This window comes from Aspergillus eucalypticola (assembly GCF_003184535.1).
Source record: "Aspergillus eucalypticola CBS 122712 chromosome Unknown BO83scaffold_53, whole genome shotgun sequence".
NCBI classification, from domain to species: domain Eukaryota; kingdom Fungi; phylum Ascomycota; class Eurotiomycetes; order Eurotiales; family Aspergillaceae; genus Aspergillus; species Aspergillus eucalypticola.
The window spans coordinates 1-14,048 of NW_020290327.1; the positions used below are offsets into that span (position 1 = coordinate 1).

The 14,048-nt window shown below is 51.4% G+C and overlaps 6 protein-coding genes across 6 annotated transcripts; 3 read left to right on the forward strand and 3 right to left on the reverse strand.

Annotated features, from left to right (window-relative positions):
- BO83DRAFT_208454 (uncharacterized protein) lies at window positions 1-893 on the forward strand. The gene is made up of 2 exons (XM_025526697.1): window positions 1-553; window positions 616-893. The coding sequence occupies exons 1-2, from the start codon at window positions 199-201 to the stop codon at window positions 840-842; spliced, it is 582 nt and encodes a 193-aa protein (XP_025381876.1). The 5' UTR covers window positions 1-198; the 3' UTR covers window positions 843-893.
- Window positions 837-2,486, reverse strand: BO83DRAFT_383709 (protein GET4). The gene is made up of 4 exons (XM_025532532.1): window positions 2,213-2,486; window positions 1,855-2,111; window positions 1,593-1,745; window positions 837-1,534 (listed from the first exon to the last, which is right to left on the reverse strand). Exons 1-4 carry the CDS (start codon window positions 2,254-2,256, stop codon window positions 945-947), a joined length of 1,044 nt encoding a protein of 347 aa, XP_025381877.1. The 5' UTR covers window positions 2,257-2,486; the 3' UTR covers window positions 837-944.
- A 196-nt stretch (window positions 2,487-2,682) lies between these two features.
- Window positions 2,683-4,676, forward strand: BO83DRAFT_208444 (DXO/RAI1 family decapping nuclease). The gene is made up of 9 exons (XM_025526696.1): window positions 2,683-2,876; window positions 2,938-3,180; window positions 3,250-3,281; window positions 3,335-3,362; window positions 3,412-3,419; window positions 3,476-3,579; window positions 3,629-3,799; window positions 3,883-4,182; window positions 4,264-4,676. Exons 1-9 carry the CDS (start codon window positions 2,802-2,804, stop codon window positions 4,407-4,409), a joined length of 1,107 nt encoding a protein of 368 aa, XP_025381878.1. The 5' UTR covers window positions 2,683-2,801; the 3' UTR covers window positions 4,410-4,676.
- A 267-nt stretch (window positions 4,677-4,943) lies between these two features.
- Window positions 4,944-6,524, reverse strand: BO83DRAFT_442354 (tRNA dimethylallyltransferase; the record flags this gene model as incomplete). The annotated part of the gene is made up of 2 exons (XM_025536406.1): window positions 4,944-6,344; window positions 6,425-6,524. Coding segments are annotated over 2 exons (1,501 nt in total), but the record flags the coding sequence as incomplete, so codon positions are not given.
- A 516-nt stretch (window positions 6,525-7,040) lies between these two features.
- On the forward strand, window positions 7,041-8,201 carry BO83DRAFT_383712 (putative ABC transporter). The gene has a single exon (XM_025532533.1). The coding sequence runs from the start codon at window positions 7,266-7,268 to the stop codon at window positions 7,848-7,850; it is 585 nt and encodes a 194-aa protein (XP_025381880.1). The 5' UTR covers window positions 7,041-7,265; the 3' UTR covers window positions 7,851-8,201.
- Window positions 8,146-13,928, reverse strand: BO83DRAFT_404275 (6PF2K-domain-containing protein; the record flags this gene model as incomplete). Its single annotated transcript, XM_025533698.1, has 14 exons — window positions 8,146-10,437; window positions 10,524-10,663; window positions 10,738-10,933; window positions 11,621-11,842; window positions 11,902-12,078; window positions 12,140-12,514; window positions 12,585-12,704; window positions 12,758-12,865; window positions 12,921-13,001; window positions 13,067-13,236; window positions 13,337-13,434; window positions 13,496-13,531; window positions 13,591-13,779; window positions 13,915-13,928. 14 exons carry the CDS (start codon window positions 13,926-13,928, stop codon window positions 8,146-8,148), a joined length of 4,218 nt encoding a protein of 1,405 aa, XP_025381881.1.
- Window positions 13,929-14,048: the final 120 nt, after the last annotated feature.

Sequence of the window (14,048 nt, forward strand, 5' to 3'; positions counted from 1 at the left end):
TTTTAGTTTCGCCATCCATTTCTAAATTCAATTACTCAGTCCTTTCGGTTGCTACAACGTCGACCTCACGACTACCGACACCAGTTTTGCCTGGACCCAAAAATACATTGCTAACCAGCTTAAAGGCATCCTTACGCATTATACCTACTTGTGTACACATTCAGTATTTCTCTACACCTACTACCCCCACGTCCCGCAATGGGAACAACCTCCGTCCGCCGCAATCTCTTCCACCACCACATTAGCAACCGCGCTGGCTCGACTGGCCCCGCAGGTTCATCTGCGCAGGGCAAAACCAGCAACGGAACCTCTGGCCTATCATCGCAGCTGTTGCAATCAAGTTCGTCTGAAGCACCTACATCTTTGAGCGCCGGGTCCGTTGACAACGGGGAAATCGTGGTTAAGGACAAGAACGGTAGCTACAAGCTTGATGTCCCTGTACTACCCCCCTTGATTGGTGAAGATGGTGAGGAATTGGAGGGTATAGAAGGTGTGGGTGCCGGCGATGGTTCCGGCGCAGCAGGGGGCAATTTGAGTGCGCAGGAGAAAGAGAGTAGGTGGAGATTCAGCTCCGCGCCCCGAGGGCCCAAGTCAGGCGAGCTAATAATGAGTTAGAGATGGAGGCAAACCTTGTTGAGATGATGTATCGGAATCGAAACAGACAAATGAGTATCGAGCCTGCCGGTGAGCCTCGATTACATTCCCAGGGTCTATGTTGCGATGCGATTCGGCTGATGTCTATAGAAATACTCAACCGTATACACCAGAGCCTTCGCAATAAGGTTGCCGCCTTGGAGGAAGATAACTGGATGTATGAGGCTGAAGTCGACTCGAGGGCCTAACCGATTCGTTTGCGATATGATGGTCTATACTAATTACTATGCGTGATGAATGATGCGATCAGACTGCAGTCTACTACAACATCAAATTCCCTTGACACCCCTCTAATCGAGCTCCATACTCGTCGGAGGCGCTTCCACCCTCTTCGACCCTCCTCTGCCCTGAGGTGCCATCCGGGCACCAGCACCATCCTGACCGCCACCAAAGAACATGCTTCCCATCATATCCAGCAGCGGGTTGCTCTGTCTTGGGATCTTGATTGCGAAATATTGCTCGCCTATCTGAGACAGTGCGTCATCCCAGATTCTGACGTCTCTGATATGAGATGCATAATGCGCCGTCAACTGCTTATACAAATCCGAACTACCGCGCTGAATCGTAAGAAGCAGCATGCTGATGAAATTCAACAATGGCAGCGCGGGGAAGACGCGTACGTCAGAGCTAGCGCTACTGACATCCTGCACGCCGAGTGAGGGGTTGGTGGAGGAAAGCTTTGACGTGAAAATAAGGAAGGCTTTGTTGGCGCTGCGAAGGTTTCCGATCAAGAGATATGGGAATACCGCGCGAGAGGCATAAATTGCGGCATTGTGCGGTTCGTCATGGGTGTACCACTCGAATTCCAGTTTGGCCAGAGTCTCAGCTGATTCCGAGGTACCAAAGATGAGATGCTTTTCCGCGTCATAGGGTTCGTGGTCTAGAGATAGCTGTTATGAAGTCGCCCTCGAAATCAGAAGTAATATGGGTCTGCATACCTTCCGCGTATACCGATCCAGCGGCATGATGCAACTCAGGGTCGCCGCGTTCTAAGGGTCCAAACCTGCCACTCCAACCGATCATCTCCTGGATAAACCTTTTCCGGGTAGGCTCCTCGGGCGGGAATTCGTGCAGAAGTTCGATTAAGCGCTCTGTAGATAGAGGGAGCCCTCGGTCAGTCCGCATATACTTCAAAAAGGCATCGTAATACATCGGCAACCTGGCGCGGCGATGTGTAACAGGGCATAGACAAGCACTCACTCTTCCGAGCCCGCCCCTCCGCATCGTCATTTCCTCCAGTGATCTCCCACCCCGCCTTTGTGTAGACTTCAACCACCAACATGATCGCCAAATCGCCGCCACTGGCAGAAGCACCCTGTTGAGATCCAGCTTTCAGTAGTGCGGCGGCGCCACCAGCAAGGATCTCTGCCGCCGCATCGTAGTTCGCTTGCTTGATATACCGGGCAGCGATGACCCGCAGTTGCTGGTGAGCTTCATAGTAAGCACCAGAAGCGATCCTTCAGGAAGACAAGATGCGTCAGTTATCATATTCTTTTTGGCAAAACATGTAGACATCAAGAAACTGCTCCGTGGGGGAAGCAAGGTGGGGTTGGCTCACTTCTCTCGTTGTCGAGCAATTGTCTTGTCGATACGTGAGGTCATCTTGAACGGATGAATCACCAGGGGCGACTGTCAAGAGGTCGGAGATGCAGTGAAAACGATGACTTGCTATAGCAATACAGCCACACAAAATAGTATAAGAGAGTAAAAGCGAAGATAAAAGCGGCCACAACAAGTTCGACCAGGCCTGGACGGGGGGTGGTTGACGATGTCAAGCCAACTTGCGGCCGGGAAAGTTGATGGCCGGGCGACTTTTGGTGGGGACGCGCTTCGGTTCTTCCAGAATGACGGGAGCAGCTGGACTGAACTACTGCAACGACGATCTAACTTATTTCTTCCACTCCGCATTTGCGAGCTGCAGGGTTCTTACCTAGCTATATTTGAGGTGGATGAGTTCGCTCTTACGACAAATTGTTTTCTACTGAAGCAACATCAGTACACCTTTGACACTTGAGTTCATGCGGTCTTAATCCCTGGTATAATCTCGTGAAAGGCGCACGCGCACGGCAGAAAGAGTACAACATAGAGTAACCCTTTCGGCGCATTTACATCCAGTCACCAACCAGACCCGGGCAATATCTCAAAACATGGACCGCAAGGCCTTTGACATTCAGCCCATTGGTCGCTTCTACGAAGCTAGCGCTGCCATTCGACGTCCGAAGGTAAGCTTCACTAGTATATCCAATTCCGAATGCCCAAAGCCGGCCCTTAACCGTTGTCCAGGAGATTGCATGTTTCTCTTACGATGATGAGCATAAGTTCCATCTCGGGGATTCATCGATGAAATATTACTATCCCCCATGCCTCCCCGCGGACCTGAATCGCGGTTTCGAGTCATTTCAAAAGCTAGATGATTCAGCTGATGAGCATCTAGACGCTCTGCTCGAAACAGTCATGGCTCTGGAACAAGAAACCCAGAAGAAATGTGAAGCTGATATCATCACATGGAGAGGCATGATGACCAAGGTAGATATCGCCTATAATGTGTACCAATTGAATAGGACCGAGAAATATGCTCATGTTTGGTAAATCTAGATCCTTGCAGCTCCATTTGATAACTTGAATGGGTGTGTATTCTCAAATCGTCGCTTTCCTGCTTCAGCCATTGAATTACGTACAGATTTGAAATGAACGCGACCTGCTTCCAGGTATGTTATTGGCCATTGGGTCGGGGACTCATTGCTAATGTACTTCTAGGGCACAATGTTGGTTCATGCTAGCCTGCTATATCTATTGGCTCTCGACTCTAATAACCGTCTAGATTTATCGAAGAGAACAACAGCTACAAAAATGAGCAGAAACGAGTTCAGAAGAACCAACGAATGCCTCCGGGAATGGCGTCTCAGGATCTGATGGCCTACTGGGGTGAGACCTCACTTCTCCTTATTGCAAGAAATGTTATTGACCAAGTCAGGCTATAAATTCGAGACTCTTTCAGTGCTCGATCAGCCATGGGACCCGACTCCTCGCAGAGAAATTGAAAACCGAGAGGAGCTCATTGTAAACAACAATGCCCAGTATTGTTCAGTGGTGCGCACTGCCATCGGCCGCGCACGCCTAGTTATTGGTGGGGAGGTAGATGCAAGTATGTCATAAGGCCACCTACCGCTCCATCGCCACCACTTGCAGCAACGCATATGAATATGTTCTAACGCATCCTATTCACAGTCTGGGATTGCAAACCTGAGCGAAAAGAAGATCCCATCCATTGGGTAGAACTGAAAACTTCCGCCGAAATAAGGAATGACCGGGACATGGTCAAATACGAAAGAAAGCTTTTGAAATTCTGGGCCCAGTCATTCTTGCTCGGTGTACCCAAAATCATTGTCGGCTTTCGGGACCAACAAGGTATCGTCCATCGTCTTGAGGAGCTCGAGACTGCCGCCATACCTGGAAAAGTCAAGAAGCTTGGCCGGGGGACTTGGGACGGAAATATTTGCATTAACTTTGCTGCCACCTTTCTTGAATGTGCGTATATCTTCGATTTCGCCTGCTCGAATTATAATTCTCGAAGAAAGAAAGAAACAGGATCTAAACTGACTGTTGCAGGGCTTAAAACTACTATCCAAGAGGAAGGCACATGGAGAATACGCAAGCGTGAGAAATCGTCACTAATCGAAGTCTTTAAGGTGGAAGAAAGTGGAACTGGCGATATCATCTCACCAGCATTTTCAGCCTGGAGATCCAAATCTTGAGCCATACAAACACTGAATCATTGACATTTTTTCTTAAATTCCAATGGTTCTGCGTCTGTGGACTACTCCAATAAGAGAGACTCTCCGCGGCCCCAAGTTGCGCAAAAGTGATAGGGCTGCTAATCAAACCGCACATATGGATATGCATGTCTCTTGGCTTGATGCATATGATCTCGCTTGCGACATCGTCTGAACTGACCCGGTCGCTGGACGGATCTAACCAGTGCAGTGACTAGTATGTGCCGTGCAATCACTGCATATAATGCTTTCTATTTGACATCTACTTGCTGCCCCAAAGGCCAAGCCCTATACCAAACTCGGCCAGATGTTATGGGCTCTTCAAATGATGTCTTGACTGCACCCGCTATCTGCAAACATTTACGGTGTGAAAGCAAAGATGCAGATGGGTCTGCTAGCATGCACTGCGCTGAAGTATCTCTCTACATAGTTACCCAAGGGTCTCACAGATACCTTTGCATCTTAATGCAAGGCACCTCGGTGCTGTTGGAATTCTCTAAGACATTTATTGTTTGTCTATCTGGTTTGAGGGGACGGAGGGGCTTGTACATCTGGCTCCGCAGGAGAATCAGGGCCCTTTTCCTGGCCCTCGTGTAGCAGCTTTTGTCGCTTTCGTAGATATTCATCACGCGCGGCCCGTTTGGCGGCGCTCTTAAGAGCTCTCCTATGGACTGAGCCGTTGATGTGTATTTGCCATTGCTCATCACCCATCATGGTCTTGTGGCAGATGTCACAAGTCCTGCACTTGGTGACGGATCCCGACTCTTTCTGCGGCTGCGACTCCTTGGCGCCTAAGACGGTCCTTGCGAGTTCTGACAGTGATTTCGGGTCGGGAGTGGGTTCGTCTTCCAGCAGAGCGCGGACAAGACGTTCGGACGGCTCGGTAATATTCTGTTCCCATGCGTCGACATTGGTGCTGTCAAGGAGGTAGAGGCGATTGGTCGAGCTTGCGTCTGCAAGGGCCTGCCATAACTTGTTTCTGATCCATTTGATTTGAGACATGGCATACTGCCGCGTTGCAGTCTTGATCGACTCAACGCCAGATTTCTTGAGGTTCTCTAGCTCGGCTTCATCCACCGAGCCTGCATATAGTGCTTCGAGATAGGGTGCTAGCTCTTTGTATCCGATAGACACCCATACGCCGCGGCTCTGGTCAACGGAGACGCCCTGGGCTTTCTTTTCCTGGAAGTAATCCGACATCTGCCTGGCTTCTGTCATTAGCCCTTGCTCTAGCATTGCATCCACCCGCTTGTCCAGTCGCGTGTTGAGCGTCTCCTTCTCCGAGTGCACCCAAAATATCATCGTCGGGAATCGCAAGTGGCCGGCACCCGTAAGGGAGTCATCCCGAGTCAGGGCTGCCCGCTTCGTCCGCTGTTGCTCCGCGTAGATCTCCGACGCGGGCCTGCCGGTCTGGAAATAGATCTCTAAGGAGCGGCGGATTTTGCGTGCTTCATTCGGATGCCATCGATCCGCCATGACCGGATCGACTTCTCTCAGCTTCTGCAGAACCACCTCAGTAGGAGCGTCAAGAATGGGCCATTTAGTCGAAGACTTCGGGTCGTTATCTTCCGTCAATCGATTTTCCGCTTCCTCTGGCACATCGTCTGCAATGGCATCCTCGCCAAGTAGCTGATCCTTAAACAGAACGGCTTGTGTATAGTAATGGGTACCGCCGACCAGGACGGGAGTTTTCCCTCTGGCGTGAATATCGTCAATGAGTCGGAGACTTTCGCTTCTGAATCTGCCCACGAACCATGGCTGTTCATCCAGCTCAACACAGCTAATCAGGTGGTGCGGGACACCGTTTCGCTCCTCGACGGGGATCTGGTTGGTGATGATAGGGAGACCGCGATACATTTGCATGGCATCGCCATTGATGATCTCCCCGTTAAATCGCGAGGCTAGGTCCACTGCAAGCTAACTACAACCGTCAGTAAATCAATGCCTCATAAGAAAAAAAGACAATCCCAAGATCCTGGCGGAGTAAACGCTCTCACCTTTGATTTGCCCGTGCCCGTGGCACCGACGACAGCGATGAGCGGCTTCATAACGGAGGGGCGTTTGAGAGACATAAAGCGTCGGAGGAATGGTTGCATGAGAGGAAATTGAGAAATAGGGCTGAATTAGCATCCTTGCCTCGACAAATGCATCTGGCAAAGAAGACCGCGAGCTGATGGGCTCGAAGGGAGGTAATTCTGGCGGTGCGGCTCTGGAAAAATTCCCGGCGCAAATTCCCCCGCCATCGCAATCCATTATTACCTCATCGGGTCTTATCGCTCCTCCTCCAATTCCTCTACTTCTTCCTTTTTCTTCTCTCCCTGAATCTCATTACACTTCGCTGAGACTTTATCTCCTTCCTTTCAATGATAGATTTTCGTTTGGACCGTCAATAAATATCTACGACGACATAGACCGGAGTGACCCACCCTACTAGTTAGATAAGAGCAGTCTGCTATCCTACTATCAACTTGGCTTACCCCTCATCTTTTTAGCCCTCTTTGCATCTCTCGCCATGACAGACAATAACGCCCCCTCCCCCTCAATTGAGGTCAAGAACCTATCCTTCCAGTTCCCCGATGATTCTCCGGGCTTGACCGATGTCAATCTTCAGGCCCCCGCCGGCAGTCGAACCCTACTTATCGGAGGTATGTCCAATATCACTGCTGCTGCACATATCAGCCAAACTAAACTTCTAAACCACTGTCAACAGCCAATGGCGCAGGGAAAACAACCCTCCTCCGCCTCCTAGCAGGCAAACGTCTAGCTCCCACAGACACCATCACCGTAGCAGGCAAAGACCCTTTCAAGGACGGCCTCGAAGGCGTAACCTACCTCGGCATGGAATGGGTTCTCAACAACATCGTCCGCACCGACATTGACGTCCCTACCCTCCTCGCCTCCGTCGGCGGCAATGCATACCCTGACCGTCGGGATGAACTCGTCGACATCCTCGACATCGATCTCAGCTGGCGCATGCACGCCGTCTCGGACGGCGAACGTCGTCGCGTCCAGCTAGCTATGGGCCTCCTCCGACCCTGGCAAGTCCTCCTACTAGATGAGATCACCGTCGATCTGGACCTCCTCTCTCGCGCCAACTTCCTGGCCTTCCTTAAGCGTGAGACCGAGATCAGACCCTGCACTATCGTTTATGCGACCCATATCTTGGATAACTTGTCGCTGTGGCCTACTCACCTTGTCCATATGCATTTGGGAAGCGTGCGTCAGTGGGGTCCCATTGAGAAATTCCGCGAGGAGGTCAAGGAGACTTCCGAGAATAGTCAGCTTGGTGTGCTCGTACTCAAGTGGCTCAAGGAGGATTTGCAATCTAGGGGTCCGAGAAATGGGTCTACTAGTCAGGCTAAGACTTACCCGACACTGGAAGGTTTGGGCGGGTATGGCTTGGAAAAGCGACCTGCTGCGTGATGACATGCAAGTGCGCCTTTTCATTTGTTTCATCTGCTCTTCTTATATACTTTCTTTGGCATCGTTCAACATGATTGGTTCAACAGCCACTATCACTGCATATGCATAGCAGGGGTTCGGAGCATCATTCAACTGTTTGTGTCTCTAGATGGATTTCTAGACTTGGGAGGGAGATATTCAACATCTCAGGAGTCTGGGCTTTCAACATGACGCAAAATTTCAACCCATGGTATTATAATTTCTTTTCTTTCCTGCTCATTTAGTTTTTGGTTCTGTACATATACGGCCTTTTTGGTTATGAGACCATGTCCGAAAAACTATATATCCGAGTTGAAGTGTCCTCGCTTGCTACCGCCAATGCAAAATTCCGTGTGTCTGCATCAGGGACCGGCCGCCAGGATAGCTGCGTGATCGCCTTCGATGGTGATGAAAGCTTGTCGATACTCGACAAATGGCTGGCTTCCAAACTGTCGACTGCAACCTGGTAGACAGACACTGCCCCGCTTTCCTCGCCCGTGGCCACAAAGAAGGAGTTGTTGAATATCTGCGAAAGGAACGCCAGTGCAGTGACAGGCGTTGTCAACGGGATGGTAGATTTACACTCAAAAGAGCCTTCGGTCATTTGCCACAGCTTCACTGACTTGTCCCGGCCAGCGGTTGCGAAGATGGGCTTGCCCGACGCAGGTGCCCATGCGGCATCGAGGATCATTCGGGAGTGGCCCTTGGGGTTCGAAGTTAGAAGGGAGAATGTAGAGGGGTCCTGTTCGCTGCGTTGGTAAACAGCCCATTGCCGGTCACGCCCGACACTCAGAAGGTACTGGTCGTCACTGGAGAAAGCGAGACTAGTAATGGTCAAGGTGTGCGCGGCAAGAGATGGACGAATCTCGTGCCAGTCCGACGTGTCGTACAGACGCACCACGGCATGATCAATCGAACTCGCCTTGCACGCGGTGGCAATTAGTGTGCGGTCGTGGCTGACGGCCACAGCTGAAATCTCGTATCCGTGACCATACAGCTTCTCATGCTCTGGCCACAATGTGTAGCGGGCCAGCTGATCTTCCAATGGCGGTTGGTTTGATTCCGCCAAAAGCGCCTGATTAGCCTGAGCTTTTCCAACTTCCTCACCCTCCACTCCGTCTTCACCTGTAGGCGCATCATCGGCCGGGGCCTGATTCGACAATCCCAGGACGGGGATCTGTGCTGTGTCTGGCAGTGCTCCTTCGGTCGTCTGTTTGAAGCCAGAAAGCTTCTCTAGGAGCTGTGCGATAGGCCCAGGCTCATTGAACACTCGCAATAGCTTCTCTTCGGCACCGGACACGAACCGAGCCGGGCCCAGAGTGTCCACGCAATTCAAATCGTAGCCATGAATCTGAGGTCGTGAGAATTCATGCCATGACTTCAGTCCATCCCGCAGCCACTGGGCATGCAGACGTGTCGTTTGATCCGCACTTGTCGACAGGAGATATCCTCCAGTAGGCTCCCATTGGACCCCGTTGGCTGATCGCACATGCCCTGAGATACCCAGGGATTGCGCCCACATATCGGTTTCCGCATCATATTTCCACGAGCGCCAGCTTCCAGTGCGGCCCAGACTTACAACTTGCTTGCCGTCTGGGGCCCAAAGACCAATCCAGAACCCACCAGTACTACCAGTAGCTGTAGTGGAACCTTTCTGAACACTGATCTCTCCCATTCTTTCGGCAGAAAGCCACACTCCCGAGACCGGATCTTGTTCCCAAATGGTCAATGTGTTGTCTGCCGAAGCAGTGAGAAGTTGCTGGCGCTCTGGGTCAGGGTTCCACGCAGTCGTGTAAATCCAGTCCTCGTTTCCGAACAACAGAGCTTCGAATGTAACAGAGTATTTGGTCCCCGCCGCGGTGAACTGATGCGCCTTGTTCGATAGCGTCGGCTCGAAGCCACCCAGCATAGGATCGTCATCACACGCCGGCGTGGCCTGAGTAACCTCTCCACGTTGAAATCGCCAGAGTCGAACATACTTGTCTTGACTGGCTGAGGCCAATAGCAGATCACCCGTCTTGCTCTGCTTATCCGACGTGAAAGACAAGGAGCGCACCCACGCCTCGTGTCCGGACAGCACAGCCGCAAGCTTGAAATCGGGGTGGACAAGAGTGTTCTCTGCTACATATACCTGCACGATGTTTGTGGTCCCTGCCACCGCCAGAGCCACAGGTCTGTCATTCGACTCCGTTCGAAGCGGTGTCAACGCCAAAGCCAACGGAAAGAAGCGTGGCTTCATGGGAATAGATCTCAAGAGCTCGCCCTTCGGCTCCCCCTGCGTGCTGATCTTCCATATCTTCACAGTAGCATCAGCTGCGCCCGATGCGACGATGTCCAATCCTTCGGCTATGGCGATGGTATTGACTGAGCCGGTATGTCCTTCCAAAGTATGCGCGTGGACGAATTGGCGGGAGTTTTCTGAATCGGGGCGCCATAACCGGACCGTATGATCAACAGAGCCAGTCAAGAGAAGTCTTGCTCCGGTAGAAGGGCATGTGTAGAACCGAACGACACTGACCTTGTCGGTGTGGCCGACAAGAAGCGAATAGACCCCGCGCTGGGAGCTCTCCTACATCATCACCCAAGGCCCCGCCATCAGTATCCAAACTAACACCATCCCGGAAGCAAACAAGCGGATCTTGAGGAGTAACTTACTCGAGGATCCCAGAGAGCTACATTGTTATCTGCGCCAAAGGCAAGCACGCCTGACTGGACGTCCCAATCAGCGGCGGCGGGATGCCTATTGCCCCCGACGCTGATGTACTCAGTCGTGATGGAGACCATGAAGAGCTCGTCTAAGTCGGAAGTTCGAGCAATTGGTTTTTAATTTATCTTGAAGGAGGTCAGGCAGGCCAACGGAGCCACAGACAGGGAAGGAAGTAAGAGTGAGGGGTGGGCTTGTTCGTCACCAACCAACCATGTTCGAATGGATCGCACAGCCAGCCGACTTTTTGTGCCGGCAAACTGGGCGGCTTATCGATAAGCTGCGAGAAATCCGGACCCCGTCTTTTGTCAACCCCTCCATCTCCATCCTCGCCGCAATAACTACGCCTTGTCCACGAGCCCTGACGAGCCCGCGCAACCCCCCAATTCATCACCTTACCTTACTAGGGCTTTAGTTATACATCTCTCTTATAATAAATAAGATGGTCACGAACCTTGAAGCCCCTGAGCTGGGCAAAGATGGCGCCGGTTCCATTGCTATTACCGTTGAGTTCACGTTCGGCTCTCACCCTTGTCATGCAATCACCCCAGGCTTCAAAACTCATGACTGACTTGGCTTGATTTGCACAAACAGAGGAGGTCTAGAGATTCTGTTTGCCAACGAGCGCAAACACCACGTCACCCTACCTTCGCACCTTGACGACGGCAGCCGGCCAACTATCAGCTACCTCCTGGGTCATCTGGTGAAGAACTATATGAAGGATCAGAGGCAGGAATTGTTCATTTTGGAAGGCAACGTGTACGTTCCATCTCATCGCATGGGAATACAGTGCAACGCGATCAGGCTGACATTGTGCGCCAGACGACCGGGTATCTTGGTCCTTATCAACGACGCTGATTGGGAGCTCGAAGGCGAGGAGAATTACGAGCTTCAGCAGAAGGATAACATTGTCTTCGTTTCTACGCTTCATGGGGGCTAGCGCTAATGACTATCTACGTTCACAATCGTACCGACGATACTCCTACGGGCAAGCGGTCGCGGGGTCCTATATACAAGATGGAATGCGAATCTAGACAACATCTTCCACATGCTGCTGTGAGATCCTCTCGGGCTCCCGAGGAGTTCGAAGGCCGCTCTGCGGCGTTGCGAGGCCTTCCTTTGGGCTGCCAAGTCCCCCAGCCAGCGGGGTCATCATCCCACTCGGCGGGACGGGAATCTTGATGTCTTCGGGTGAGCCAGGGATGATCTCTTTGGGTAGACCAGGGATGTGGATTCGGCGCGCCTCGTTCTGATAGCTTTCGGGTATTATCTGAAGAAGTCAGTTAGCTGAGGTGTTCAACGCCGTTAAACCTGTAACAATCGCCTCACTTCAATTATCTCGTCCCGTGGGAACTCCAGGAATGGAATGTCGGCTGCATTGCATGCCATCAGGTATCCATAAAGCACTCTTAATACGCTCTCGTGCGCGATAATCAAGAGATCATTCTGCTCGCGCTCAAGCTCCAGGATAATCGGCTCCAGCCGTACCGCAAGGTCATGATAGGACTACCAATATAGTCAGTTTCGGAACCCTCCATGACTAAACGCAAACAAGAACACGGCCTACCTCTGCTCGAGGGTAACGATGGTGATAGGGGTCAAGATCATGCTTCGCCACCTCGTCCGGATACTCCTGGCGGATTTTCCGTTCCGACATCATCTCGCATACCCCAGGGTTCAACTGGCTCATTTGTGATCGCTGCCGTACTTTGTATCCTTTCTCATGGAGATACTTGGCGGTTTCGACTGTCCTCCGTCGCGTAGACGTCCAGACTGTCAGCGGCTTTAGTTCGTAGTCTTTCTCCCCTTGATCGGCCATAGCTTGTCTTTCAGCCTCCCTGTGCTGCAGCAAGCACTCTGTCATCTTTTTGGCGTACTCCTCTCCTTGCTCGGATAGTGAGGCATCCGCTTTGTATGAGCCTGCTTCCAGTGAAACACCGGCCTAGTCACACACATTTTCGTCAGTAAATTAAAGATCTCCCGTCAATATGCGTCGCAACAGGCAGACTGACTCTGGCAAAATACGTGTGTCTTGATTTGATATGGAGGTTCAAGAGGTAGAACACAATCCGATTAGAGAGATAGCCAAAGCTTTTGTTGTTTACAATCAAACGTTCACCTGCGTTGATCATCTGGTGAGATATTAGCGAAAGGGAAACCGCATTTTGCAGGATATAGCAGATACCTTGATGTAATTCAGGTCCGTCTCCTCCATAGTCTGGAATTGGGGGATACGGGCAGCTATCCTAGTCAAATAATGTTTGACCGCGTCTTCTGAAGACCACCCTACGTACTGCCAATGGTGAGTATGCGCGATAGAATTGGGGTTCCATGGTAGGTACACGTACGTCGGGTGAGGATATCTTGACCCGTCGGACATTCTCCTCGATTATACGTTCATCGTCACACCACGATTCAATGAATAGAGTCTGGATTTCCATGGAGGGCAATATTAGCAAATGTGTGATATAAAGGGTAGGCCGATTTCGAGTACCTCTATATCATGCTTGGAGAATTCCTTGGCGAGTGACCGTCGTCCCGAAGCGATGGGATTGACTGCATCGTATATCGCTATCTGCCCATTCTCATGATTCAAGAAGTGGTATATATCTTCGCGACATCGCTTAACAATCTTCTGCCTTAGGAGCACAGACGAAGCCGACGCTACATGTTCAGTTAGCAAGCGAGGTTGTCCAAATAAAAGTGGTCAGCCACTGAGGCCGGCCAAGGTACGTCTGGGTAGATATAAGAGGCCATCACGTACCGTTGACAAAGAAGTAGTCATCAGGGATATCTTGGCCGTAGGGGATGGTAGCACGTCGATAATCGCCGAGGTGGAATATTCTTGTCTTGACACCTAACCTGCGATGATGTCAATTCGGCTCTGCCAGCGATACAGCCATGAGCCGGATGGTGTACTTACCAGCGAAGGTAACGTGCCAGAGCGACCGACATATGCCTGACCAAAGGTTAATGAGTTGGTATGGACCAATGACAAATGGGTTTGGTCAAACGAACGTCTTGCCTCTTGCCGGTAATCCTACCGTGATGATGACAATGCGGCCGGAGTGGAAGAGTCGGCCGGATTCGGTGCTGTAGAGCTGTGCGGGAGCCAAATCGGCCTTTTCAGGCAGGTCGTGAATTGCATCGACGAAAGTCGACGACTTGCGCCGGAATCGCGGGGAGTTGGCGACGATATCCGCGGTACTAAGAGTACGTTAGAGCAAGTGGGATCGATAATCGGGAAAGGTTCAGCAGTATCGCAAAGTACTCCGGACCCAGCACGACGATTCGGAGAAGAAGCGAAACGTATTGAGGAAGGAAGGACTGAATCGAGCTTACAGTAACGTATCCATGGCGGTAATGATAATAATGGCGAGATGGGATGGGATGGGATGGGGTAGTTCGGGGAGAAGGAAGAATAGTAGAGTCAAGCTTGGGCTGGGCTAACGAGGGGTATCGGTAGAGAGCAATAG